Source organism: Vidua chalybeata, chromosome 1 (genome assembly GCF_026979565.1).
Source record: "Vidua chalybeata isolate OUT-0048 chromosome 1, bVidCha1 merged haplotype, whole genome shotgun sequence".
Taxonomy (NCBI): Eukaryota; Metazoa; Chordata; class Aves; order Passeriformes; family Viduidae; genus Vidua; species Vidua chalybeata.
The window spans coordinates 765,742-791,269 of NC_071530.1; the positions used below are offsets into that span (position 1 = coordinate 765,742).

Sequence of the window (25,528 nt, forward strand, 5' to 3'; positions counted from 1 at the left end):
AAAACCTAACAATGAAGACTTAGAAGAAGAGATTCTTGGGTATTAACTTAAGCTCCTCCAATCTGTTCCAGTCATTTTCCCTTTTCACATTCCATATTGACTATAATTCACTGATCTTAAATACTTTTAAAATTATTATGGAGCTCTGATATAATTTTATTTTTGAAATATAACAACTAATGAACTTTAATTCTAGTATGGAACCTCAGGCAGATACTTTTCTTTCTCCATAGTTGCATTTAAATATAAAACCAGCATTCTGTGATTCCATTACAGAATGGATGGAGGGACAGGACACAGGGAATGGCTTTGAAGAGAAAGAGGGCAGGGTTAGACTGGATATTGGGAAGGAATTGTTCTCTGTGAGGGTGGGGAGGGACTGGAATAGATTTCCCAGAGCAGCTGGGGCTGCCCCTGGATCCCTGGCAGTGCCCAAGGCCAGGCTGGATTAGGTTTGGAGCAGCCTGGGACAGTGGGCAGTGTTCCTGTGGCACTGGATGATCCTTGAGGTCCCTTCCAGCCCAACATCCTTTGATTCTCTGCCAGTACAACAGCCAGTGGACCTTCAGTGCCACGTGGAAGCCCCAGCAGGCGTTTCCATCCCTGCACAGCTCTGGGGTACAATCCCCCAGTGTCCGAGCCACGGCCACAGCCCGTGGCACCACCTCTGCCATGGACACTCGGGGTGCCCGTGCCCAGCTCTGGGGGGTGGGAGGCACCACAGATTGCTGAGTGACCCAGTTCACTCGGGCTGAGCAGCTCCCCCAGGGAGAACCATCTGCTCCTGCCCTAATTTATTCCATTAGTCACAGCCCAGCAGAAATCGCATTAACGCCGCCGGGGCAGGGCCGGCCCAGCTCCCCACACTGCTCACCCACAACTGCCTGCGGGGTGGCACCAGCCCCGAGACCCCCAGGCACCACTGCCAGGCACCTCACAGTCCCCACTGCCAGCTCGGGCACAAACTCCTCCAGAGGAAGGGCCAGAAAGGGCCAAGCTGCAGCCTGGCAATGGGGAAGGCTCCAGCAGCGAATGTGTCACAGGGGGACACGTTCAGGACAAGAGGGAACGGCCTCAGGATGTGCCTGGGGAAGCTCAGGGTGCACAGCAGCAGGAATTCCTTCGTGGAAAGGGTTGTTAAATACTGGAAGGGGCTGCCCAGGGAGGTTTAGAGTCCCAGTTCCTGGAGTGTCCCAGGCTGGAGATGGCACTCAGTGCTCAGGGCTGGGGACAAGGTGGGCATCAGGCACAGCTTGGACTCTGTGACCTTGGAGGGCTTTCCCAACTGAAATGATCCTGTGACATTCTTAACAACCCACAGTGACACCTGTACTGGGAGAATATGGGAAAGGGGAACAAAGACTGGAAGAAAAATTCAACTTCAACTGACCTTATTTCAAAGCAACTATGAAATTAAACTCGGCCCCAGATGGAGTAACACAGAGATTTGGTTTATAGCTGACTTGTAAATAAACCCCAAAGCTTGTCCTTCCAGCAGAGCTTCAATGCCTGCTGTCAGCTCTGAGGAACAGGGAGCATCAGATGTTCCAGATGTTTCTCTTCCCTTTCCAGCACACAATGCCACCATCGCAGAGCACCGAGCTGCCTCATGGCAAGTCTGTCCCACTGAGTGCAGAACTGAGATGTGTGACAGAAGGGCTGAGTGGTTTGTTTGCTTCTTTTCTAATTAAAAACTATCTTGGTGATTTAAATGGCATTTTGCAATCTGATTTACTGGGTGGTTTTGCACTGGACATTAGGTGCCATAAACAGCAGCCCTCTGTGGGCAGCAGTTGACAAGTGAAGAGCACCGAGCACAGCCCCTCGTGATGCCAGCCCACGATCTGGCACCTCGCTCGTGTCCCTGGACAGGGTGACAGCAGGTCAGCTCTGCAGAGCAGGAGCACATCCCAAACCCAGCCTCCCAGTCAAGCTCCATCCCATCCTGCTCAGCTTTAGCCACAGCCAGACGTGCCTTTTCATGTCCAGTCACTAAAGTCACTGCAATCATTTGTGATGAGCTGAACAAAGCAGGAGCCAACAGGGCTGAGAGAAAGTAACAGTGACAAGACTGTGGATCTGTAACCAAATGAGGAGAGCAAAGCCTGAGAAAGCCCTGGGGATGGAGTAAACTGTGTCTGCTCCTCCTGCTGGGGGGAGCCACCAGGGCCAACAGAGAGGGCCACACAGGGCTTCACTTCCCAGGGAGCTGCTTTGACACTCCAGAGCAAGGAGGAACCAATTTGCACCAGGCAGGGTTTCAGAGAAGAGACTTAATAGCAGAGTAATTGCTGAACACAACAGGAGTTAAACCAGAGCTTGTTAACACACACAGGTAAAGCCCAGCAGAATTCCAGCCCAACCAGAGCCAGGACTGGATTATCATGTGCCAGTCCAGCACTTCATCAGGAATTCCTCTGCTGCTGCCTCTCCAAGGGAGCAAAACACTCAGAGTACCAGATCCACCCTAAAACCCACTGCCCAAACCCCTCAGCTTGCTTTAACACCACAAAGGCAGCATCCTCCAACAGCCCAACCACTGGAATATCCTGCTCTGGTATTTTTGGTCAGTCCACTCTGTGCATGCCAAGCAACAGCATTTCCACACAGCGAGAGCAGGAGAACAAACTCCTACAGCCCTAAATTCCTTAGTTAGTACCCAAGTCAATCCTGCAGTGAGCAGAACGACCCATCCCCTCCTCCCCACCCACAGCTTCCATCTCCTGCTGGAGGAGGAGAATTTGGAGGTGAATTTTGGGTTTCTCAGGGCTCAGAGGAAAACGCCCCCAGGGAGCCCCAGCTGCAGCACTCAGGGCAGGCAGCACTCACCCATCTTCTCGGGCTCCTCGGGGCCCGTGCCAGCGATGCAGCTGCTCTCCAGGCCGTAGGTGGGATCCACCTTCCCAGAGGCTCGAGCTGCTTCCTGCACCTTCTTCACGTGGGCTTCCACCAGCTCCAGGGGCACCTCCTCTCTGACCCGGGAAAACTCCTCTGTGGGACACGACACACAAAGTGAGACATTCTGGGGCTTCTGCAGCAAATGAAGTCACATTTTCTCTGACTGGTGTGCAGGTAAACCCTGGGACAAAGGGAATTCTCAGATATCCGAGTTCCTTCCTGCCACACGAGGTGGTTGATTCTGCCTTTCAGGCGTGACAGAAAAGAGTCCCTTCCCAATTACATAAAATTATGCTTTATGTGGAAAAACGAGAAAAAATAGAAAGGAACTATTTTATCAAGTGGAAACATCCAATGTCCACTCAAGACTTGAACCTTCTAATGCAAGATGTCCCTGCCCGATGCAGGAGGGTGGAGCAGGAGGTTCCTTTAAGGCCCCTTCCAACTCAGTCCAGTCTGGGAATTCTAGGATCTCTGGCAAATAATTTCACACGGGTAAAACAGGAAAACACTGAATTTACCCAGAGCTGCACTGGTGACAATGGTCAGAGGAACAGCAACCACCAGTGCAAACACATCAGGAGCAGAGAGGGCAGAAGGCAACACCAGCCATTCCTGGGCACTCAGTGGCCTTCTGGAGCCACTCCAACTTCACACAGAGCTCCTGGGCTGGGGGCTGGAGACCACCCAGGCCAGCCCCCTGCCAGGCCAGGGTCACCTGGGATGTGTCCAGCTGGGTTTGGGATGATTCCAGCCCCCCTGGGCAGCTGTGCCAGGGCTCTGCCCCTCCATGGAGAGAGGCTCTTCCTCCTGCTGAGCTGGAGCTGGTGTGCTTGGCTTTGTGGCCACTGCTCCTTGTCCTGGCACTGGGCAGAGTCTGGCAGCCTTCTCCTGGCACCCAGTTTGGGAGATTTGTGTGCATTGATGGGATCCCCTCTGAGCCTTCCCTCCTCCAGGCTGAGCAGGCCCAGCTGCTGCAGCCTGTGCTCAGCAGAGATGCTCCAGAGCCCTGAACAGCTCTGTGGCCTCTGCTGGACCCTCTCCAGTAGCTCCTTGGTCTGAGGAGCCCAGAACTGGACACGATTTTAAAACCCAGCTGTGCCTCACAAGGACACCCTGGCTGCAAACGGGATTTCAGGAGAGCAGAACACAACCCTGGGGAGAGCAGAGCTTCTCCTACATAACCTGCACCCCCCAGTCCCGTGTTTTACTGGCCAAGGAGGAGTCTGGACCGCTGTGGCTGGAGGGGCAGGCACACACAGGGTGGGGAAGGTGGCGTGAGGGGGCATGTGAGGGATGCTGGCCGGGGCCGTGCCGTACCGAGGGCGGCCTTGGCGGCGGCCGAGGCCACGCGCGGATCCACCACGGAGGCCAGGAAGGCCACGGTGCTCATCACGGGGTTGCCCGACTGGCTGAAGGGCACGGGCTGGTAGGCCAGGGGCCCCAGCGAGGCGTCCGAGTTCTCCAGGTAGGGATCCTCGATGGGCAGGCGCAGGAAGTGCAGGATGCACTCGTCCTGCGTGCGGCTGCCCACGTGCTCCGACACCTTGTTCCAGTCGTCCTTGTACATCTCCAGGGCCTGCAAAAGGCAAAAGCGGCGGCTACTCGGGGAAAGCAACGCTGCTGTGGGCAGAAGGATTATCCCAGACTGGTTATTGTGTGATGGGGCAGTAAATGGGGATCGGACAACTACTAAAAATGGGGTTTTTCTGCCATCAAAATTATCTGCGTAAGAAATACGAGAATTTCCCCGGGGTATCGGTGACGTTGAAGCCACAGGGATCACCACAGGAGTGGATGCTGTTCCTGTATCAGAAAGAATTGTCAGAAGACTTAGGATTTACTAATATTTACACAGCAGGTGTTTCCCCATTTTGAACTAAATCTGCCTTTCCTACCAAGTCTCACAATCCTTAATTCCCAGCACTCCCCCCAAGGACTCCTGCTCCCTCTCTGAACACAGAAGCTCTTTGGGGCAGGAACAGGATCTATTTCTCTATTTCTATTTCCAAATGTTCACTGCCTGTGATGGTGAAATCCAGTCTTTAGATCCAACAGATGCTATGGAAGTGGAAAAGCATCAAATAGACCAGGAGGAAAGAGGGAAATCTATCCCAGATCCTGAATCCAGGAGAGATCAGTTCTGCAGGAGCTGTGCACAGTGCAATTTTTTTTAACATTGGGGATAACTGGCTAGATAAGGCACCTGATAAAGTAAGAACCTGCAGACCATATCAAAGACATAATTCTGAATTTCAGTCATTTTTAAACTTCCTCAAGAAATGTCTTAAAACAATTCAACAGCAAGGAGCTACTGAAGGCCCTGCACTAGTTCCTGAAAAACCAACACATTAATCCTGTAAAACCTTCCAAGTCACAGCCTAATAAATTATTACTCCTTAACAAGCCATTTTTTTCCCCTGAAAATTGTTTTAGTGCAGTATCTGGACAGTATAAAATAAATACTGACATACCCTGAACCATTAACTTCTACATTTCTGAGAGGACTCATGGTGCAGTCACCCAGAAAAGGCAAAAAACCGTTAAGAGTTTCTGGCAAAAGATGTTCAGTGTGAAAATGAGTTTTCCCAAGTAAATCCCTCCCACAAGGCTGAGAACTCCCAGAAATCTCAACCTTCCAGGCTGACTTAACTCTCAGAGCAGGGAGGCAGAACTTGGAGCTGGGCTGGATCTGCCAGAGGTCCCAGGAGAACACGCCCAGGGTGGGAGAGCAGAGCACACAGGGACACAAGGCTCCTGTGCTGGGGCTTTCAGCACCTCCCAGGGACAGGTGGGAGATCCAAACTGAGCCACCAGCCTGGTGCTCACAGTTCCCCCATCTGGGAAGGAACACCAAGACCAGGCTGGATGGGGCTTGGAGCTACCTGGGAGAGTGGAAAGTGTCCCTGCTTTGGGATGAGCTCTGAGGTGCCTTCCAAACACACTGCTGTCTTCAGAGCAGCTCTGAAGTGTTTTAGTATTTGCTCAGTTAAAACAGAAGCTCTGAGAACTCCTCAAGGACAAAATCTCGACCTGCACGGGGCCCTCGGGCACACGGTGGCTGCAGAGGGTCAGCTGAGGGCACGAAAATGCCTGCAAAAAATGCTCCTGTTTGCAAAGCCGTGGAAGCAAAGTGGCTACGAGGACAGATGATTCAATCCAAAAGCATCAGAGATCCAACATGGATCAAACTGGCCAAGCTGCCTCAGTGGGCAGCACTTCCCAGAGTGATTTAAGCTTAAGCCTGGCTCAAGCATCTCTCTCCCAGCCAGGTCTCACTGCTTAACTGGGGTGGGAGGGAAAACTCCCAGCGTGTCTCCAGAAAGCCTCTGGCTCCCTGCTCCTTCCCAGCTGGGTGGGGAGGACGCCCAGGAGCTGCTGGAGACCCCGAGCAGCACCACGAGGGGTTGGGAGAGCTCCATGGAGAGCCCTGGGCTGGGAATGGCCTGGGACAGGCTGCACTGGCCAGCCTGCTCCCCACCACGGGAATCTACATCCCCAAGCCCTGCTGAGCCCTTCTCCTGCCCCCGGGACCTTCCAAGGGTTTGAGCAGAGGAGAGACTGCTCAGCTCAGCAGGTCACGCTCAAGGGAGGTATTTATTCTCTGCTCAGCCTTTATTTCCCTTTGCCTAATTTCAGGCTCTCAGTCTCCATTTTTAACCCCACTGGCACATGAGACCGGCTCTGCTTCCCAGCTCCCAAATTTCTGCTTTCTGCTCCTCCTCCTTCCCCGTCTGTTGTTTTCCTGCCAGACAAACCCTCGCTCGCAATAAATGTCCTTCCTAAAAATAGCTGAAAATGCATTTAACTCTGCCTGAGCCGTGGAGACACGGACAGGGCTGTGCAGGGAGGGTGGTTTGGGGAGGAAAACTCTATTTCCTCCCCCAAATTATTCAGTCAACAGGCAGAAGGCCAGTAATTATATTTCAGATACGATTTATTATTCGGAACTTCGCTGCCTATCTATTTGCCCAAAGCTACCCTGAGGATTTAATTGGACTGAGCTGGCTTGTTACAGCTGAATTACTTATGCTTGAACTGATATACTCTTTCCTGATTTATTCATAGAGCAAGTCCATGAAAAAGGAGGAACAAAACCATAATTAATTTAAACTCATTAAACAGAATTGCAGTCTCAAGATTTTGGGGGGTTTTGGTTTGTTTTAAACACACAATATGCCATTAGATTATTTCATTGGGCTACAACGTGCACTGTATGACCATAAGCTAAAAACATACAAACCAATGAATTTTAAATAATATTAATATTAAATATTTAAATAACATATTTAAATAAATAAAAAATGAAAGAAGTCAGTATATCAAGGCATTAGCCTTGTTTCTCCTTACAAGAATGCCATGGAAAACAGCTGTTTATACCCTAGAAGCAAAATTTTTCTGTGTGCCAATAGAAAAGTATTGGCTAAACAGCAAATATCAACCTAAAATAAATAGGAAAAAAAGGGAGATTTTGGCTGTTTGATGACCACACTCCATATGTGTGAAGACTGAACCACAGCTGCTGATTTGGCACTGACACAGGTCCATCCTCCAGGCTTTTCCCCAGGAAATTAACTTTTCAATGGGTTTATTGACACATGGGAAGACAAAAAAGCTGAAACAACCAGGCAATTGCAGTCTGCTCTGAGCTCTGCAAATAAAACCCAACAAAAACAGAGCCCCAAACTGGAATTCTCAGAGCTCTGAATTCCTTTAAAAGAAAAAAATCAGCCATGCAGCCTCTATATCAGGAAAATGTTCCTGTGAAAGCAAAGCTGGGGAGAAGATCTTTTCTTTGCAGAAGTGGCAGCAGTTTAAATTATTTCAGGCCACTGAGATTCTTCTTCTGCCGAAGCAGAGAGAAACAACTGCCCTGATGTGAGAGCCCAGAACCCTCTGCAGCTCCTCTGGAGGGTTCCATCCCACTGCAATTCCAGGGATCCAACCATCCCCATGTGCTCTGGAGCTTCACTCGAAGCCACCTGGGGACACCAGCCTGCATTATGAGATACCTCATGGAGTCATCTCAGGATTTGGTTTTTTTTTTGTAGACTTCCAGAAAAAGCTCAAAGAACACCCCAAGTGCAGCTACAGGGAAAACAAGGAGACAGATGGGATGAAGGAGCTACCAAAGAACTTCCTTCTCCGTGGCCTCAACTGTTTCTCAACCACTTCAGCCTCCAAAATGAGCTGTTTCCCTAAGCTATGGCATGGCTTGGAAATCAAAGTTTCCAAATATTCATCTGAGTGCCAGGTAAACCTTTACCTGAATTATTTACCACTATTTGAGTTAGTGACATTATTTCACACTGTCAGTGAGTCCTGCTGAATGAGAACACCTCTCTGCGCTGCAAAACCTGTTCTTGACGTACACAAAATTCTTACATGCTTCAGTTCTGGCTTGCAGGTCCAAGTTAGAAGCAAACCTCAGACACAGGCAGCCCCTCTCTCACAGAGATGCTCCTGCCATCTCTTTTTGGTAGCAACACTCTTGTAGCCATGACAGCAGTTGTCATCTAACTCCAAAAGAGGCACACGTGGATTTTTAAAGCCTGACCCACCCCTCCTGGCTTGGCTTCCTGCCCTTTGGCTTGGCCTCATGAACTCACCTCTAACAGCAGCAGTGTCTCCTGCTCTGTCCATTCTCTGCCAGCACTTGCACCTTTACTCTACAAAAGACAGGAGGGAAAAAAAAAAAAAAAAACAAAAGAAAAGGTGAAACACAGGACTTCTTGCACAAAACCCCGTAGGAGAAAACACTGAGGAGGAAAGGGGAAGAAGCTGTGATTTCATCCACTCCAAGCTCCCCTCTCCAGCTGAGCAGCCCCTGGTCACCCCATGCAGGGGTCCATGAGATTTACCCCTCAGTGAAGGGACAGCAGGGTTTACACACCCCAGCTTCCCACCACACCTTCCCGAGCTAAAGCAAAGGGATCTGCACCCTCCTCTCCCAGTGACCCATGCCTGCACACACAGCAGAGAGGGTTTTCCTGAATAACAAACCCCCTCTGAGTGCTGCAGGCAGAGTGGGCTGGTCCAAAGTAAGTTAATTTATGTCCAAGTTCATCGGTAACTCAGCAGAGAAATAACAACTCTTTACAGGGGGATGAGCTGTGTGAGAAGACAGGGTAATTCCAGCAGGATCATCTGCTCCCAAATCCAGACCTCATGGCAAACTGCTCAGATTGCATAAATGTTCCAAATTCATGGTGGAACTTCCCCTCCCGTGACACCCTGACAGCTGGGGACCTGCTCCCAAGGAACATCAGCACCACTGGATGGCTCCGTGCTAGACTGAGAGGAAGAGGCTATTTAGGATAATAAATGTTATCTCCAGATGCATTTCAAACAGCTCATTAACCCACACAGAACATTAATCAACATGAGTCACCCAAAGCTGCTCTCCACAGCCAAAAGCCCCAGCACACAGAAACCAAACAGGGCAATCTGCCAACAAACCTGCTCCAGTTCACAGCTCCTGTAAACAGAGCCAGAGCCCAGAACCAGCAACAGATTTATCAATTTGGAGAGTATTTATACCTTCCCTAATAAGTGAATAAGTCAATCCATGAAATGTGACATGGAACCAGCCTTATGAAAAATACCTCTGGAACTGGTTTGGGTTTGTGAGGTTTTTAAAGGATGGTCTGAAGTGGTAAATAGTGTTTAAATAGTTATTTTTTCGGTTTAAACAATGACCTCTGAGGACAATGAACCAATAACATGGAATTAGCCTGATGCCAGCCAGGAAGGGAACTACCCAGCTCTGGAGAGTCCCAGTTCCCTGGGGGCTGTGCTGAGGTACCATGGCATTCCCAGAGCACTTCCAGGGACACACAGGAAGCAGGGAAAAGCAGGAGGTTGTGGAATCAACACAACCATAACCACTGCAATGATGCCTCCCGAGTTTCACCACCCTGTGTAACACTCTGCCATGACAGTGCCCAAAGGTCCCCTGCAGTGGCCCCAGGACACCCAAACCAGTGGGAACTGGGGTCCCTGTTTGTCAGCCTGGAAACCAGGAGAGGCAGAGACCCTGCTGGAAGCTCTCTGTGTCCTAAATCCTTGGATCATTTGCTGATGCTGAACCATTCAAGCAGGACGTGCAGGAACAGTGAGGCTGGCATCTGAGGGCTGACAGTGTGGACTGCTCTGGGAAGCTGTCCATGTCTTTATTCCCATAAAATCAGAATTCCAGCACAACCTCCCACTGTAGTGTCCTGCACAGGGATGGAAGACATCTAAACCAGGAGTGGAGGAGCAACACGAGTCACCTCAGTGACACCAAGTGGGGACACCTGAGGAATAACAAAGCTCACTGGGAGCTGGAGGGGACACTTGCCTTGGCCAAAGTCTTTTTGGAGTAGATGTCTGTGCGAAGGCCAAAGTTCTGCAGGTCAGTTGGCTTCTCCTTGTTCTTCTCAGGGAAGTTCAGCATTTGCTGGGCAGCTGGAACCTGGGAACAAACATTACAGTGGAGAGGGGCAGGAAATAAAAGTTATCCAAGGTTTTCTGACCAACACTCAACAGAACATGGACTGGACAGAGAAGCTGAACACAAGCCCAAGACACTAAAACAAATGTCTGAGCAATGTGTGAGTGGTTCTGCACAGAACTGCCCCAGCTGCTGGGCCCAGCCAATCAGCCAGGGGACACTTCCCCCAGTTCTCAGCCACGGGACATTTCCCCCAGTTCTCAGCCAGGGGACACTTCCCCCAGCCGCTCAGCCAGGGGACACCTGGCCCCAGCCGCTCAGCCAGGGGACACCTGGCCCCAGCCGCTCAGCCAGGGGACACTTCCCCCAGTTCTCAGCCAGGGGACACCTGGCCCCAGCTGCTCAGCCAGGGGACATTTCCCCCAGCTGCTCAGCCAGGGAACACTTCCCCCAGTTCTCAGCCAGGGGACACTTCCCCCAGCTGCTCAGCCAGGGGACACTTCCCCCAGCTGCTCAGCCAGGGAACACTTCCCCCAGCTGCTCAGCCAGGGGACACTTCCCCCAGTTCTCAGCCAAGGGACACTTCCCCCAGTTCTCAGCCAGGGGACACTTCCCCCAGCTGCTCAGCCAGGGGACACTTCCCCCAGCTGCTCAGCCAGGGGACACTTCCCCCAGCTGCTCAGCCAGGGGACACTTCCCCCAGTTCTCAGCCAAGGGACACTTCCCCCAGTTCTCAGCCAGGGGACACTTCCCCCAGCTGCTCAGCCAGGGGACACCTGGCCCCAGCTGCTCAGCCAGGGGACACTTCCCCCAGCTGCTCAGCCAGGGGACACCTGGCCCCAGCTGCTCAGCCAGGGGACACTTCCCCCAGCTGCTCAGCCAGGGGACACTTGCCCAGCTGGACACGAGTCCCAGCTGGCCACAGCCAGGCCCCTCGTGGCCCAGGCTCACCTGCGGGGTGCGGATGTGCAGGGGCATCAGCCCCGAGGGGGTGTCGGCCAGCACGTTGAAGTGGGGGGTCGGGGGGGGCCCCATGGCCATGGGGCGGCTCTCGGGATCCACCTGGTAGTTGATGAGCCCCCACTGCTCCAGGAAGGCGTGGACCCTGTGAAAAACAGGACAAATCCAGCCTTTGCCACCAGAGCTTTGCTTGTGCTTCATGTGGGAGGGGACAAAGGACAGAGCTGATGTTTCTGGATTAAATTCAGACCCAGGAGCTCCTCTAGTCCTTCATTAATCCCAAACAGCAAAGCAAATCCCAGAGCAGGAGCTCTGTGCACACCTGAGGGCACTGAAGTGTGATGGATAAACCAAAGCCTAACTGTGTCCAGTTCTGGGCCCCAAGGAAAGACCTGAGGGGCTGAAGCGTGTCCAGGGAAGGGAACAGAGCTGGGAAGGGGCTGGAGAATTCCTGAGGGAGCTGGGAAGGGGCTCAGCCTGGAGAAAAGGAGGCTCAGGGGGGACCCTGTGGCTCTGCACAGCTCCTGACAGGAGGGGACAGCCGAGGGGGTCGGGCTCTGCTCCAGGGAACAGGGACAGGAGGAGAGGGAACGGCCTCAGGCTGGGCCAGGGCAGGTCAGGGAGGACATCAGCAGGAATTTCCTCCTGGAAAAGGTGCTCAGGCCTCAGCAGGAGCTGCCCAGGGAGGTGACCTAGCCGTGTCCTAGGAAGGCCTGGATGTGGCACGCAGTGCTCTGCTGGGGACAGGGCAGGGGCTGGGCTCAGTCTCTGGAGGGCTCCTCCACCCTCAGCTATTCCACGACGCTGCTGATGCCTGGAAGTGCCCAAAGCTGCAGGCCCCGAGGCCCAGGCTGTCACCTCATGACGGCGCAGACGTCCCCGGTGAGGTTCCTCCTGCAGGCAGTGCTGGTCAGGTACTCCTGCGGGTTCAGCCGGTACGTGTCGATCATGAAGTTCCTGTAGGCCAGGTATCTGCAACACAACAGCCCCCAGTGCATCCCCTCAGCTCCTCCCCAGCTCAGAGCATCATTCCAACACTCACCCCCCAAACACTGAGCAGGACACGCCAACAGATCTCTTTTATCGGTGCAAGCTCAGAACCAGCACCAAAACCTATAGCTAAGTGGAATTCACGCTCTTTCAGACTGCTTCACTCTGGATTTTCTCCTGTGTTTGGATTAGCAGCACATGGAAACGTGTTTAAATTGTGCATCACACAATTATCTGTTGTAACTTGGTCACTGATCAGATATTCCCACAATAGAACAGAAGCTGCAGGCTGAAAATAACAGTGTCTGGTCTTTATGCAGGAACAGGATAAATAATCCTTGTGCATCCCTGTGTGAAGGAAAAAAGCTGCACAGAAAAGCAGAAGTGGATGGAACACTGCTGTGGCTGCATGTGGAGTCTTTAATGGATGAAGGGATGAGGCAGGAAAGGCTGGAGAACAGCAACATGGAGAAGAAAAGATCTTTGAAAAGCAGAGGACAAGAGCCCAGAGCCAGCACAGCTGGAGCAGGAACAATCCCTGAGAGATTCCCCCATTTCAGGAAGTTTCTGGAATCTACTGATGCTTCCTAATACAAATTATCCTGAAGAAAATAACCTGCCATAAAATTATTGATAGCCCTGCTCTTTAGAGGGAACAAACCCAATCTGCCACAGACAGGATGGCACCATCCCAGCTGCACGGGGCTTGGAGCCACCTGGACAATGGAAGGTGCCCCTGCCCACGGCAGGGAGGTGGAGTGAGATGGGCTTTATGGTCCTTTTGTACCCAAATTATTGCAGCATTCTGTCTAGTGAGCATCCACTGCAAAGCTGTGTGTAAAACAGTGCTTTTAGAGCAGATTTCTGCCTTTGGAAAATTCCAGGGGGGAATGTTTCGCATGCAGTGTGTGAAGCAGCTGGGAACCAAAAATATAAATCATCCAGGCAAAGCCTGAGCAGGCAGATGCTGCAAGCACATGTCCCTGCCAAAATCCCACATCTTCCTCCTGACCAGATCATGTGTGCAACTGGCTGGAAGAAAATTGCTGGAGTAGGTGTTTGGCTCCATGTGGGATGCTTGGGAGGCAAGAAACAAAAAGGAGCTTCTTCCACAGAGGAATACTGAGAACATCTCTGAATGCTCCAGGGGAGGAGGGGAAGAGCCTGCCCAGGAACAGGTCTTGGCTGCAGGAATTAGTATTTATTAGCAAAGGTCACATCACTAGGTGGAGAGAGAAGCCCAAGACAGAAACATCCCCAGGTTGATTCTGAAGGGAGATGGCTTTGAGCCATGACACGACCCATCAGCTAAGCCCTGTCAGCAGTGGGAAGTCAAGCAGGATTTAGCTGAATCCCTTTTCAGTCAGGGCCCACCCCAGGCACTGCTGTCACAAGGATGAACCTATGTGAGCTCCTCCAGCACGGTGTTTTGGCCTGAACATTCAGCTGGAGGCCACTCATCTCCATTCAGAGGGATGTTCCCCTTTTATCTCAAAAGAAAACACAGAGGCAGGACCACGTGCTGCTCCTACAACCCTGAAATGGCACCACAACGAGAGCTCCAGGATGACAGGGGGACTGGCAGGAGTCCCCAGCTGCTTCCGTGGCAGGCAGTGGCCAGAGGCAGCCCAGGGAGGAGCAGCAGGAGCACTGAGCTGTGATGCCAGCTGCAGAAGGGCACCTGGGCCTGCAGTGACAATCACAGGGACCAGAGATCCAGGAGAGAGACATTCCTCCTTTCCCACTGCAGCTGTCTGCTGCCTCTCACTCTGAGAAACCCCTGAATTACCATTTCCTGGGCAGCAGAACTGCTGGAACAGAGTCAGTGTTGGATGAGCTCTGGAGCAAACCCATTCTGGAATGGCAGGGAGTGGAACAAGAGGATCTTTGCAGTCCCTGGCCCCGAGCTGTGCTGGGGCTCTGGGATCCAGCTGTGCTCACTCTGCACTCACACGTGCAGAGAAGCTGTGAGGAAAGACCAAGGACTGGCAATCCTTGGGGTGCCAGGAGCCTCAGGGGTGCCTAAGCCAAGCTCCTGCTCAAGCCATGAATTGCCACCAGGTTTCTTAGGGCTTTGTCCAGGCAGGCCTCAAAGACTCCAAGGAGGAGCAATCCCAATTTCCCAACCCCCCATCCCAGTGCCTCATCTTGTTCAGAGCTCAGAACTCCCCTTTCCTCCAGCCAGAACCTGCTGCTCCATTCCAGCCTGAGCTGCTTCTGCCCTGTCACAGGCCCAGGGACAGCCTGGCTGCACCCCAGGGACCTCCAGGGGCAGGGGACAAACACCACAAGGGCCCCAGGAAAAAGGACAGTCCCCAGTTTCTGTTTCCTTATCAGACCCAAAGCATCACAGACCAACAGCCACACCTGAGGTGGGAGATTCCAGCACAAGGACAGCCTCTGCAGGAATTCTCCTCTCCAGGCTGGCAGAGCTGGGAATGTTCCCCTGGAGAGGAGAAGCTCCAGGGAGAGCTCAGAGCCCCTTGCAAGGCCTGAAGGGGCTCCAGGAGAGCTGGAGAGGGACTGGGGACAAGGGATGGAGGGACAGGACACAGGGAATGGCTCCCACTGCCAGAGGGCAGGGATGGGTGGGACATTGGGAATTAGGAATTCCTGGCTGGGATGGAATTCCCAGAGCAGCTGTGGCTGCCCCTGGATCCCTGGCAGTGCCCAAGGCCAGGCAGGACATTGGAGCTTGGAGCAGCCTGGGACAGTGGGAGGTGTCCCTGCCATGGCAGGGGTGGCACTGGGTGTTTTTTAAGGTCCCTTCCAGCCCAAATCATTCTGGGATTCCATGGAATGCTGTGTATGAGCAATAAAGGGCCCAGATGACATCAGGACAATGAGGAGACACCTCAAACACTTCCTGTAGTACTTGATAGAAAAAAACACCTAAAATCCCCAAAAGCTGCTTTGGAACCAAGCCAAGATTTGACACCAGGACAAAGTGACCCCAACCAGGCCAGTCCCACTGCCCACATTGACCAGCACACACTGGGGTCCAAAACCAGGACTTTCTGGTGTGAAATCTCAGGCTTTAGGATCATTTTAACAAAAACAAGCATATTGTTCAAAAGCCTTTGACCATCTTTGCTTTATCCACGGCCTTTCAAGATCACTCTGAATAACCCAACTCAAAACAGAAAATTCACTCCACAGCCTGAGGCAGGACCTACAACACAGAGCATGGCATGAGGAGAGAGGGAGGAATAAGGAGGACTGTTCCACTTCTACTCTTTCATGACATTTTAACATAAGAAGTTGATCACATCTTGTACCACGCAGAGTTGAAGAATTTGTTCCAATTCGGGGGAAAGTAGTTTTATTTTACCTGAATAACCACTGGCAAATACCACTTTGGTGTTTAAACTTTTACCTTTACCACAACAATGTACAAACCTCATCAGTGCCTCTCCCTCTTTCAGGCCCTGCAGGAAGTATCAGCCTCACACACACCCAGCTGTGTCCACAGGATTTATGGAATGGGAAGCTCTTTTATCCTGCCACACTGTCACTGCCCATATTCCCAGGTTTTACTCACATTTCTGGAGTCTTGGACTTGTTCTTCCCATTGAAGAATTCTGGGAGCGCACGGCGTTCAATCACGTGGATGCTGCAACAAAAGCAGTTCAGGTGTCAGAGCCTGAAACAGCCCTGACTCCAAGGAGGATTCCAAGCTGCAACAAGTGCCCTCCCTCTAGAATCAGTGACTTCTCCTCAAAGTCTAAATAAAAAGGCTTTCAGCAGTAGAGATAAACACAGAATGGTCAGACAATGACTAGAGAAGTAAAAGAGAGAAAGGAATTAAGGTGGGAATTACAGGGAAATCAATGTAAGCAAAACCAGCTGAGGAGGCAGAGTGAAGATCTCTGCTGCTTGAAATTCTCTTCCTCATTCCCAACCCCAGAAAGATTTCAGCACAAATCATGGGAACCAGACCTAAACAAGAGTCACTTCTTTCAGCTCCCAGGCTGATGGGTGAGAAAACAAAACCAAGTGAAGCCTGCCTGTGGAATCCTCCGAATCCTTCTCCCTCAGGGGAATCCCCAGGGCTGTTGTGGAATCCTCTGAATCCTTCCCCCTCAGGGAAATCCCCAGAGCCTTGCCCTGGAAGAATTTACCACAGAGTTCTCCCCACCTAGGCTGAAGGAGAAGACTTTCCCCATGGAGTCTTGCACAACACCACGAACCACTCCAGTTCCTTTCCTGACACGTCCCAAATTCTGGTGGTTTCTCCTTTGCCCGTTCCCTCCTTGGCTGGGGTATTTCTGGTGGCTGGCCCTGTCTTCCCCACAGCCCAATCCTCTGTGGCAGCCCCATGCCCTCCCATACTTAACCCACCACACGCTCTGGTCTTCTGTCCCTGGTTCCCTTTGGGCGTGCTGGAACTGAGCCTACAAAAGGCTCTCCTGCCCCTCCTGGCCGAGCTGGCAGGGTGAGTGCCATGCTGAGCCAGGCAGCCCTTCCACGGGAGGTGCTCCGAGGGGAAGGAGAGGCCCCCGGGCAGCCGCAGGGCCCCTCACCAGTTGTAGTCGAACCAGGAGGCGTAGCTGGGGATGATGATGTGGTTGGTCTGCTCGGTGACGTTGTCCTCCCCTGCATCCACGGAGCGGCTCTGGTCGCCCTTGTTGGGGTCCTCGTCCTCCTGGGGCACAGGGGGACACGGTGAGGGGCAGGACAGGGGACGCCCCCGCGGGCAGGGACAGCTTTGGGCCCTCTCCTCTGAAGCCTCCTGTGAACAGCTGCTGTTCTGTTCCAGCTCCTGACCCCAAATGATGGTGAGGAGGGCACAGAGGAGGCAGCAGAACAGGGTCAGGATACATCAAGAGCTGGCCAAAACACCTCAGGTGCTGTTTGAGCAACGTTAACAATAGCCAAGTCCCACAGGCAGACCCCGAGGAGCCACTGGTGGCAATAATGGATCTTTATCTGCGATCAGATCTTTATCTGAGCTCCCCCAAAGACATTTGGGGTATCACTGAGCACATTCAGTGATCTGACATCTGTTAAAAATAGTGCCTGGCATGCCACAAATGCAATTCAATACAGAAACTACCCCTGCAGCACTACTGAAATGATCAGGAAGCCAAAGCAGGGTTTAGATTTAGTCCTAAAACCTAAAAAACAAAGCAAAACCTCTGAAAAACCTCTAATGAAAAATGCTTCTTGGAAAACACTCGGCATCTGTCTCCTCACTCTCCTTTTTAATACACTAGATTTAAAAACCAAGTCATGCCACAGAATCTGGAGCTTTATAATAACAAACCCTCAATCCTGTCAGGAACTGATTTTATCTTATAGGTCCCTGGAAAATGAGTTCAGGTGAAGTTACTGAAGGTGAGATTAAGATATTGACAGGACACAGGGAATGACTTCAAACAGAAAGAGGGCAGGGTTGGATAGTGGGGAGGAATTCTTCCTGGTGAGGGGCCAGGATGGAATTCCCAGAGCAGCTGGGGCTGCCCCTGGATCCCTGGCAGTGCCCAAGGCCAGGCTGGACACTTGGAGCAGCCTGGGACAGTGGGAGGTGTCCCTGCCATGGCACTGGGTGTTTTTTAAGGTCCCTTCCAGCCCAAACCATGTGGGATTGTACAATCTCAGCTGTTACCAAATCTAGGAAGCAGCAGGTGCTGTTACCTTTCCTCCAGTCGCCACTGTCTCCTCATCCTGCTCATCTGAAAGGTAAAAACATTGAGAATTACACCAATATGCTCATGAGCCTTTCCAGCAACACAACTGTTTAACTGGAAAGGACATTTAACCTCTTTTGGAAGGGAAGGGAGGAGGGAAACAAAGTGGATCCCACATCACTAAAGCAATTACACCTTCACCTCTCCCAGACCAGGGAGCAGGTAAGAATACAGAGGAAGGATAATTAGAATTTCTCAACACTTCAGAATGCATAATTAATTATTTCCTTTCCCAGTGTCCTAGATGACTCTTGTATAATAAGATATGGGATACAAGTTTGTATCTCATGTCAAGGCTCAGCAAAGCTCAGGGAACCTGTGATTTACCCTGATTCCCAGTTAAAAAAAATCTGCTAGAAAAGAGCTTGTATGTCATGTTAAAAAAATAAAAATAACAGTAGCCCATGAGGGAAGAGCCTTGCAGTGAAGAGCTGGTACACTGGAACTTGAATATGCATGAAATATGAATTAACAAAATAGCAAAAGTAGAGATTGCTTTTTAAATGGAGGGATTTACAAATACTTAAAATATATTTTAAAAGACGGACTGCAAGCAGGATGTGGGGGTGAGGCTTGGGGCAGGGCTGCAGGGGCTTTACCCAGGTCTGCCACGGTTCCTCCTTTCACGGGCGTGTTCTCACTGTCCTTCTTCGGGTTCACTGCAAGAACAGGAGTGATGAGAGGGCAGCAGGCAGGGAGTTGTGAGCCTGGCCTGATCTCCCTGGGCTCCCTCTGCAGTTCAGGAGTTCACAGGCAGCACAAGGGCCCGTTTGTCCCATTGCCCTGCATCCCCAGCTCCACGCAGAGCGGGACAACCCTGCTCCTCCCCACCTGCCCAACACACAGCAAGGCTTCAGTGCAAAGCCCAACCAAGGAACACCCACATGGAGAGACTCCCAGGATTATCTGGTGCCAGGGATGCAGAAGGAATTCTTTTTCCCAGACTTATTATTGCCCACATCAACACTTCCCTGAAAAGGACTAAAAGCACTTGACACACAGCACATTTTCCACCCATTTAACATCCTTCTTCTGGGGGCTTGGCAGGGAAATACTTTGCTCCAGAAAATTCCATTTCCCCCAGCATGAGCCCGTGAAATGAAACATTTAAGCAGATCATTGCAAGTCTGCTTTTAGAAGTGTATTTTATAAATGTAGTTTTGTATTTTGAAAGGCCAAAAGGAGGTGACACTGCTGCCCTTTTCAGCTGTTACCTCCCTGACCAGATAAATTTCTGGGCAGAGACCACCTGCCCCATGGCCACGGAGTATTTCAAAGATTTGTCAAAATATATACACACAATTTTAATGCAGTTTAATTTCTAGCAGTCAAAGAGCCCAAAGCGTTCTCATATTTTACCATTTTTGGGAAGTACCACTTCTTCTATGTTGGGTACTGGGGTGGGATCCTCCATGTCCTTGGTGAGATCCTCCTGCTCATCCTCTTCCTTCTGCCCCCTCCTTTTGCCATAGAGAGCTGCTTGTCTGGAACAGAGCAGACACAGGGGCTGTGCCAGATGGTCCTGGACAGTGCTCAGGTGCCAGGGCAGGAGGCTCAAACCCTCCTGAAACCACTCTGGGAACAGAGGCAGAACCAGCCCCACATCTCCTCACAGACCCCAGCTCAGGCTTTACACTTGGAAGGAGGAATTCACATTATCAACTCATTCTTGATAGAACTCCAGTTTTGTCTTCTTAGAGTCCAACATGTCCACAAGCAAGACCTGAATTTTTAGCTTTGAAGTGCTCTCCTCCATACCCACACATAACACCCCATAGTAAGTAATTAAGTTTTTAATTACTATTAAAAACTTCCTTGTTACTATTTCATTAATAGCAATTAAGTTTTATTTGGGTAAAATACTGGTAAAGTAAGGAATTGCACAAACTGCTCAGGAATAACCCCTCAAGCCTATCCAGAAATAATTACAGAACCCCAGGTCACAGAGCTCTCCCCATAAGCATTTCTTGAATTTCTTCTTTTCCTCAGTTTTTTTTTGCCTCAAATTCCAGGCCTCTGGAAACTTCCAGACACTCACCCTTTTTTCCCTGTCTTTTTCCTGGACTCCACAGGCGTGGGGGGTGGAGAAGGGGAATGTTTCCTCTTCCTTGTGCTGGCTGCTGCTTTCCTGTCCCTCCTCTCGGGGCTCCGCACGGGCTGGGAGGGAGCAGAGCTCCGAGTTATTCCCAAATTCTCCCACTGCAGAGCTGGAGGCTGCATCCTTCCTTAACCCACCCCAAAACAGGATGCCACAGCTGCCCTGGGCACCCTGTGCCAGTTCCTCCTCACCCTCCCAGCCAGGAATTCCTAATTCCCAATCTCCCATCCATCTCTGCCCTCTGGCAGTGGGAGCCATTCCCTGTGTCCTGTCCCTCCCTGCCTTGTCCCCAGTCCCTCTCCAGCTCTTCTGGAGCCCCTTCAGGGGCTCTCCCTGGATCCCTCCCTTTCCCAGCTCTGTGCATGCAGACTTGAAGGCCATTCCTGTCCCTCCAGGCCCCCCTCAGCAGAACACCACTCACCTCCTCATTCTTCATGGAGATCCTCTGGCGAAAGCTCACGGATTTCCTGTTCTCATCCACCTCATAATCCTCTTCATTCATCCACTCATTGAACACATCAGTGTCCAGAATCCACTTGGCATGAACCTGCACAACAGGAGACATGCAGAGGCTGATGCTTGGGGAAGAAATAACTCCATGAGAGACCTCCCAGGAGTAAGGACATTCCTGGAGCTTTATCAGGTCTGAATGTCCCAATCCCTCTGGTTTCACACACGCTCGTGGCAGTGTCACAAGGCAGGACCACAAAGGATGAACAGGACTCAGAATTCAACCTCTGCTCCTCAAGCATTTTCAGGCCTCCTGAAGCGTGAGGTCAGTTCTGAGAGCTGGGACAGCAGCTCTGGTTACCAGTGTCCTCTGGATGCTGCAAATTGCCATCAAAACCTCCAAATACACACATCCCCTTGGCAGGTGTGCCACAAACACCAAAAAGTGAGGAAGAGTTGGCCGTTCCCTGGAGGGACAAAACCAGCTGTCAGGATTTTAACATCCACCTTCAGATAGTTTGGTTTACACAGCTGGAAAACCTTCTGCTGCTTTAGAGTCATTTATACAATTTATTACTATTTATTAATACTTCACACAATCCTCTCTGACTATTCCCTAGGAAGGTTTATATCCCCAAATCCTGTTTTCCACTGAGTTCCAGGTGTTTGAACAGACTCCAAGGTCCTTCCAGCCTGGGCTGCTGTGACTCCAGGAGCACACACAGGACATGGCCAGGGTAACACTGAGTGCAGAACAACCAGAGCAGGACCAACAGCCAACTGCCCCAGCACAGGAATGCTGGGAAGGACTGAGCCAGACTCACCTCCCCTCCCAGGGACTGAGCCAGACCCATTTCACCTCCCAAGGGACTGAGCCAGACCCATTTCACCTCCCAGGGACTGAGCCAGGCCCATTTCACCTCCCAGGGACTGAGCCAGGCCCATTTCACCTCCCAAGGGCTCAGCCAGGCCCGTTTCACCTCCAGGGACTGAGCCAGACCCATTTCACCTCCAGGGACTGAGCCAGGCCCGTTTCACCTCCAGGGACTGAGCCAGGCCCGTTTCACCTCCCAAGGGACTGAGCCAGGCCCATTTCACCTCCAGGGACTGAGCCAGACCCATTTCACCTCCCAGGGACTGAGCCAGGCCCATTTCACCTCCCAAGGGCTCAGCCAGGCCCGTTTCACCTCCAGGGACTGAGCCAGGCCCGTTTCACCTCCCAAGGGACTGAGCCAGGCCCATTTCACCTCCAGGGACTGAGCCAGACCCATTTCACCTCCCAAGGGACTGAGCCAGACTAATTTCACCTCCCAGGGACTGAGCCAGTCTCATTTCACCTCCAGGGACTGAGCCAGACCCATTTCACCTGCCAAGGGCTGAGCCAGGCCCATTTCACCTCCAGGGACTGAGCCAGGCCCATTTCACCTCCAGGGACTGAGCCAGGCCCATTTCACCTCCAGGGACTGAGCCAGGCCCATTTCACCTCCAGGGGCTGAGCCAGGCCCATTTCACCTCCAGGGGCTGAACCAGTCTCATTTCATCTCCAGGGACTGAGCCAGGCCCATTTCACCTCCCAAGGGACTGAGCCAGACCCATTTCACCTCCAGGGGCTGAGCCAGGCCCATTTCACCTCCAGGGGCTGAACCAGTCTCATTTCATCTCCAGGGACTGAGCCAGGCCCATTTCACCTCCCAAGGGACTGAGCCAGGCCCATTTCACCTCCAGGGACTGAGCCAGGCCCATTTCACCTCCAGGGGCTGAACCAGTCTCATTTCATCTCCAGGGACTGAGCCAGGCCCATTTCACCTCCCAAGGGACTGAGCCAGACCCATTTCACCTCCAGGGACTGAGCCAGGCCCATTTCACCTCCCAAGGGACTGAGCCAGGCCCATTTCACCTCCAGGGACTGAGCCAGGCCCGTTTCACCTCCAGGGACTGAGCCAGGCCCGTTTCACCTCCAGGGACTGAGCCAGGCCCATTTCACCTCCAGGGACTGAGCCAGGCCCATTTCACCTCCAGGGACTGAGCCAGGCCCATTTCACCTCCCAAGGGACTGAGCCAGGCCCGTTTCACCTCCCAAGGGACTGAGCCAGACTAATTTCACCTCCAGGGACTGAGCCAGACCCATTTCACCTCCAGGGACTGAGCCAGGCCCATTTCACCTCCAGGGACTGAGCCAGGCCCATTTCACCTCCCAAGGGACTGAGCCAGGCCCATTTCACCTCCAGGGACTGAGCCAGGCCCATTTCACCTCCCAAGGGACTGAGCCAGGCCCATTTCACCTCCAGGGACTGAGCCAGGCCCATTTCACCTCCCAAGGGACTGAGCCAGACTCACCTTCCACGGCTTCTCGGGGATCGGGGCGTCCTCAATCTCCGCATCGATTTCGTTGGCGTGCACCCAGGTGTCGTAGCTAGGGAGGGGTCAGGAGAGAGCAGCTCAGCCACCAGGAACACCAGGAATGGTTCTCCAGCAGCTCTGGCACGTGCAGATCTCACTGCTGGCACTGCAGGGCTTCCCACGGGGAACAATCCTGCTTTGTGCCACAGGAGCTGGGCACGGGGCACAGGGAGGGCCCCGGGGCATCTAATGCACATTAGGATGTAAAAATCCTCTGAGAACCAGCTCCAGCTTCAAGTGCAAGTCTGGAGAGATTCAGGGGGTAAAGGCAGCTCTGAGTCACCAACCAAACCCTGCCCTAATTCACTTCTTTCTTGTGACTTCAAAGCAAGAGCTACTGGATTCCTGGAAGGGAGGAAGTTGCACTCTGTCCTAGAAACCATTCATTATTTATATTCACTCTTCCACATGATTCCCTCAAAAGTCTATTTATTAACAAACTGCACTGAGCAGCAGCAAACCCAAAGTCCTTTGTAACCAGAGGACCAGGGAAGAGTCAGGTGCAAGGAAAGATGTGCTCACAGTATTCCTGGCTTTGTACTGCTTTGTGTGTACCTGGTTTAAAAACACCAATAAAAGCTTGACTAGTGATAGAAATATAAAAATATTTAAAGGCTCTTCATCTGTATGAATAAAAAACTTCAGTGTGATTACTGTTTGCTCTCCTCCACTGAAAGCCCCATGTGAGATAAGAGTGCCTAGGAATTGGGTGTGTGAACAGATTGTAGTGGCCTGAAAAAACTTAATTAAATAGAAGTCAATACTGGCTTATCAATGTTTTGATTGATGTTCCATAGCCTGGGCTCAGAACCAGTTACTGCAAATACAGTGGAGCTCCTATCAGCACATACATTGAATTTTAACGTGTTCCAAGAGCACAGGGCAGGTATCTCAAAGGGGTGCTTTAACAGTCACTTGCACCTGACTGAAGACAACCCTTGGAGTGAAATCTCTTTGGCAGAATTCAGCCAGGTGACTGGAAGTCTTCCCTTTAAAGTTTAAGGAAAGGCTCATTCCAGCATTAAAATCTGCTTCAATTTCCAAGCAGTTCCTTGTGGCTCTGCAGAACTCCTTTTCCAGCCTCACCCACCTGCCTGTGCCACAAATGGATGTGGATATTGCAGTTTTAAATCAATGGCTAATTCTTTTCAAGCTTTGCACACTGGGATCAAGACTTTTCCATCAACAAACAGTTAAGACTCAGGGTCTGCTTTCCCCCCACTTTTTTTTTACCTGTCTGGAAAAAAGCCCCAGTGTACCAGCACCTGCTTGTCCTTTTTCATCACAGGTCTCAACCACTCATCTGCAAAGGGAACGAGATCCAGGTGAGATGTGGAGGGAAAAGCACAACAATTCACTTTTCCAGAGCCAGAGGGAAGTTGCTGCAAACCCCTCTGCTACAGGTCTGCTGGGCCTGAGCTGGGAAGGGACCTTAAAACCCATCCCAATGCCCCTCTGCCATGGCAGGGACACCCCCACTGTCCCAGGCTGCTCCCAGCCCTGTCCAGCCTGGCCTGGGACACTGCCAGGGATCCAGGGGCAGCCCCAGCTGCTCTGGGCACCCTGTGCCAGGGCCTGCCCACCCTGGCAGCCAGGAATTCCTTCCCAAAATCCCATCCATCCCTGCAGCTCTCAAGTACCAAACCCTGCAACCCAAATCCTGAGAAGAGAGCCCAGAGAAGCCTTACAGGAGAAACCCCAAGGATGTGAACCTGTCTCTCTAATCCCTGCTGGAATTTTGGGCTGCTCCCCACACTGTGACCTGGGGCTCAGAGCCTGAGACACACACAGGGCTGAGCCTGGTGCTGCCAGAGGGACAGAGACAAACCATTCCTGATCCTGCAAACTGCAGGGAGCACTTCCATCTAGTGGCCAGCACAGGCCAGGGAACGTGGGAAAGGGATTTATTTATGTCTGTGCAACTTGGGCTTGAGGACAATGACCCACCAGGTAATTAAATTTATTTAAGATGAAAAAGGGAAGAAATATTTTTTGCTATTTGCTGAAAGAGGCAGCCGTGAAATTGCTTTTTTTGGACCTTGCACTTCATGCAGGCAGAGTGAACTTTAACACAGGCAAGCCTCATGGAGGAGCTCTCCTTGCCACCCACACACAAGGATTGTACCAGCATTCCCTGCAGGATTCCTGGAGAGCCAGGAACTCAGAATCAGGGAATTGCTGAGGCTGGAAAAGCCCTCCAGGATCACAGAGTGCAGCCATTCCTCAGCACTGTCCTGTGTCCCACATCCACACAGCCCTGAAATCCCTCCAGGGACTGGGACTCTACCCCTGCCCTGGGCAGGAGGAGCTTCCCCAATATCCAGCCTCGACCTCCCCGTGCACATTATCCACAGTGCAGCAAGAGTTCCTCAGAAGCAGGCTGGGAACACTCCTGGTGAACACTTCCACAACTTCTCATGGCATTAATTACAAGGCTATTCCCAGTTAAAAACTGCCACAGAACGTTACCATCATCCATTGAGGTAGGACTTGGATACACATGGTGGGTAGCCTTGGATTTCTCTTCAGTGACTGTTCCCTGTGGGAAACACAGGAGAAGAGGAGAAACTGCATGAGAAACCCTCAGCACATCACCCCAAAAGGCAG

General features: G+C 51.8%; 1 protein-coding gene across 1 annotated transcript in view; it reads right to left on the bottom strand.

The window, feature by feature from the left end:
• SMARCC1 (SWI/SNF related, matrix associated, actin dependent regulator of chromatin subfamily c member 1) overlaps window positions 1–25,528 on the bottom strand; it is a 65,918-nt gene that overhangs the window by 26,160 nt on the left and 14,230 nt on the right. The window contains exons 6-21 of the mRNA XM_053936519.1: window positions 25,391–25,460; window positions 24,155–24,224; window positions 22,859–22,934; window positions 20,493–20,618; window positions 20,012–20,130; window positions 19,333–19,457; window positions 18,573–18,632; window positions 17,921–17,958; window positions 16,807–16,928; window positions 15,825–15,896; window positions 12,152–12,265; window positions 11,285–11,438; window positions 10,241–10,354; window positions 8,508–8,567; window positions 4,219–4,477; window positions 2,830–2,991 (exon numbers count right to left, since the gene is read on the bottom strand). Coding sequence (XP_053792494.1) covers window positions 2,830–2,991; window positions 4,219–4,477; window positions 8,508–8,567; window positions 10,241–10,354; window positions 11,285–11,438; window positions 12,152–12,265; window positions 15,825–15,896; window positions 16,807–16,928; window positions 17,921–17,958; window positions 18,573–18,632; window positions 19,333–19,457; window positions 20,012–20,130; window positions 20,493–20,618; window positions 22,859–22,934; window positions 24,155–24,224; window positions 25,391–25,460 — 1,741 coding nt within the window. The remainder of the gene's footprint in view (window positions 1–2,829; window positions 2,992–4,218; window positions 4,478–8,507; window positions 8,568–10,240; window positions 10,355–11,284; window positions 11,439–12,151; window positions 12,266–15,824; window positions 15,897–16,806; window positions 16,929–17,920; window positions 17,959–18,572; window positions 18,633–19,332; window positions 19,458–20,011; window positions 20,131–20,492; window positions 20,619–22,858; window positions 22,935–24,154; window positions 24,225–25,390; window positions 25,461–25,528) is intronic.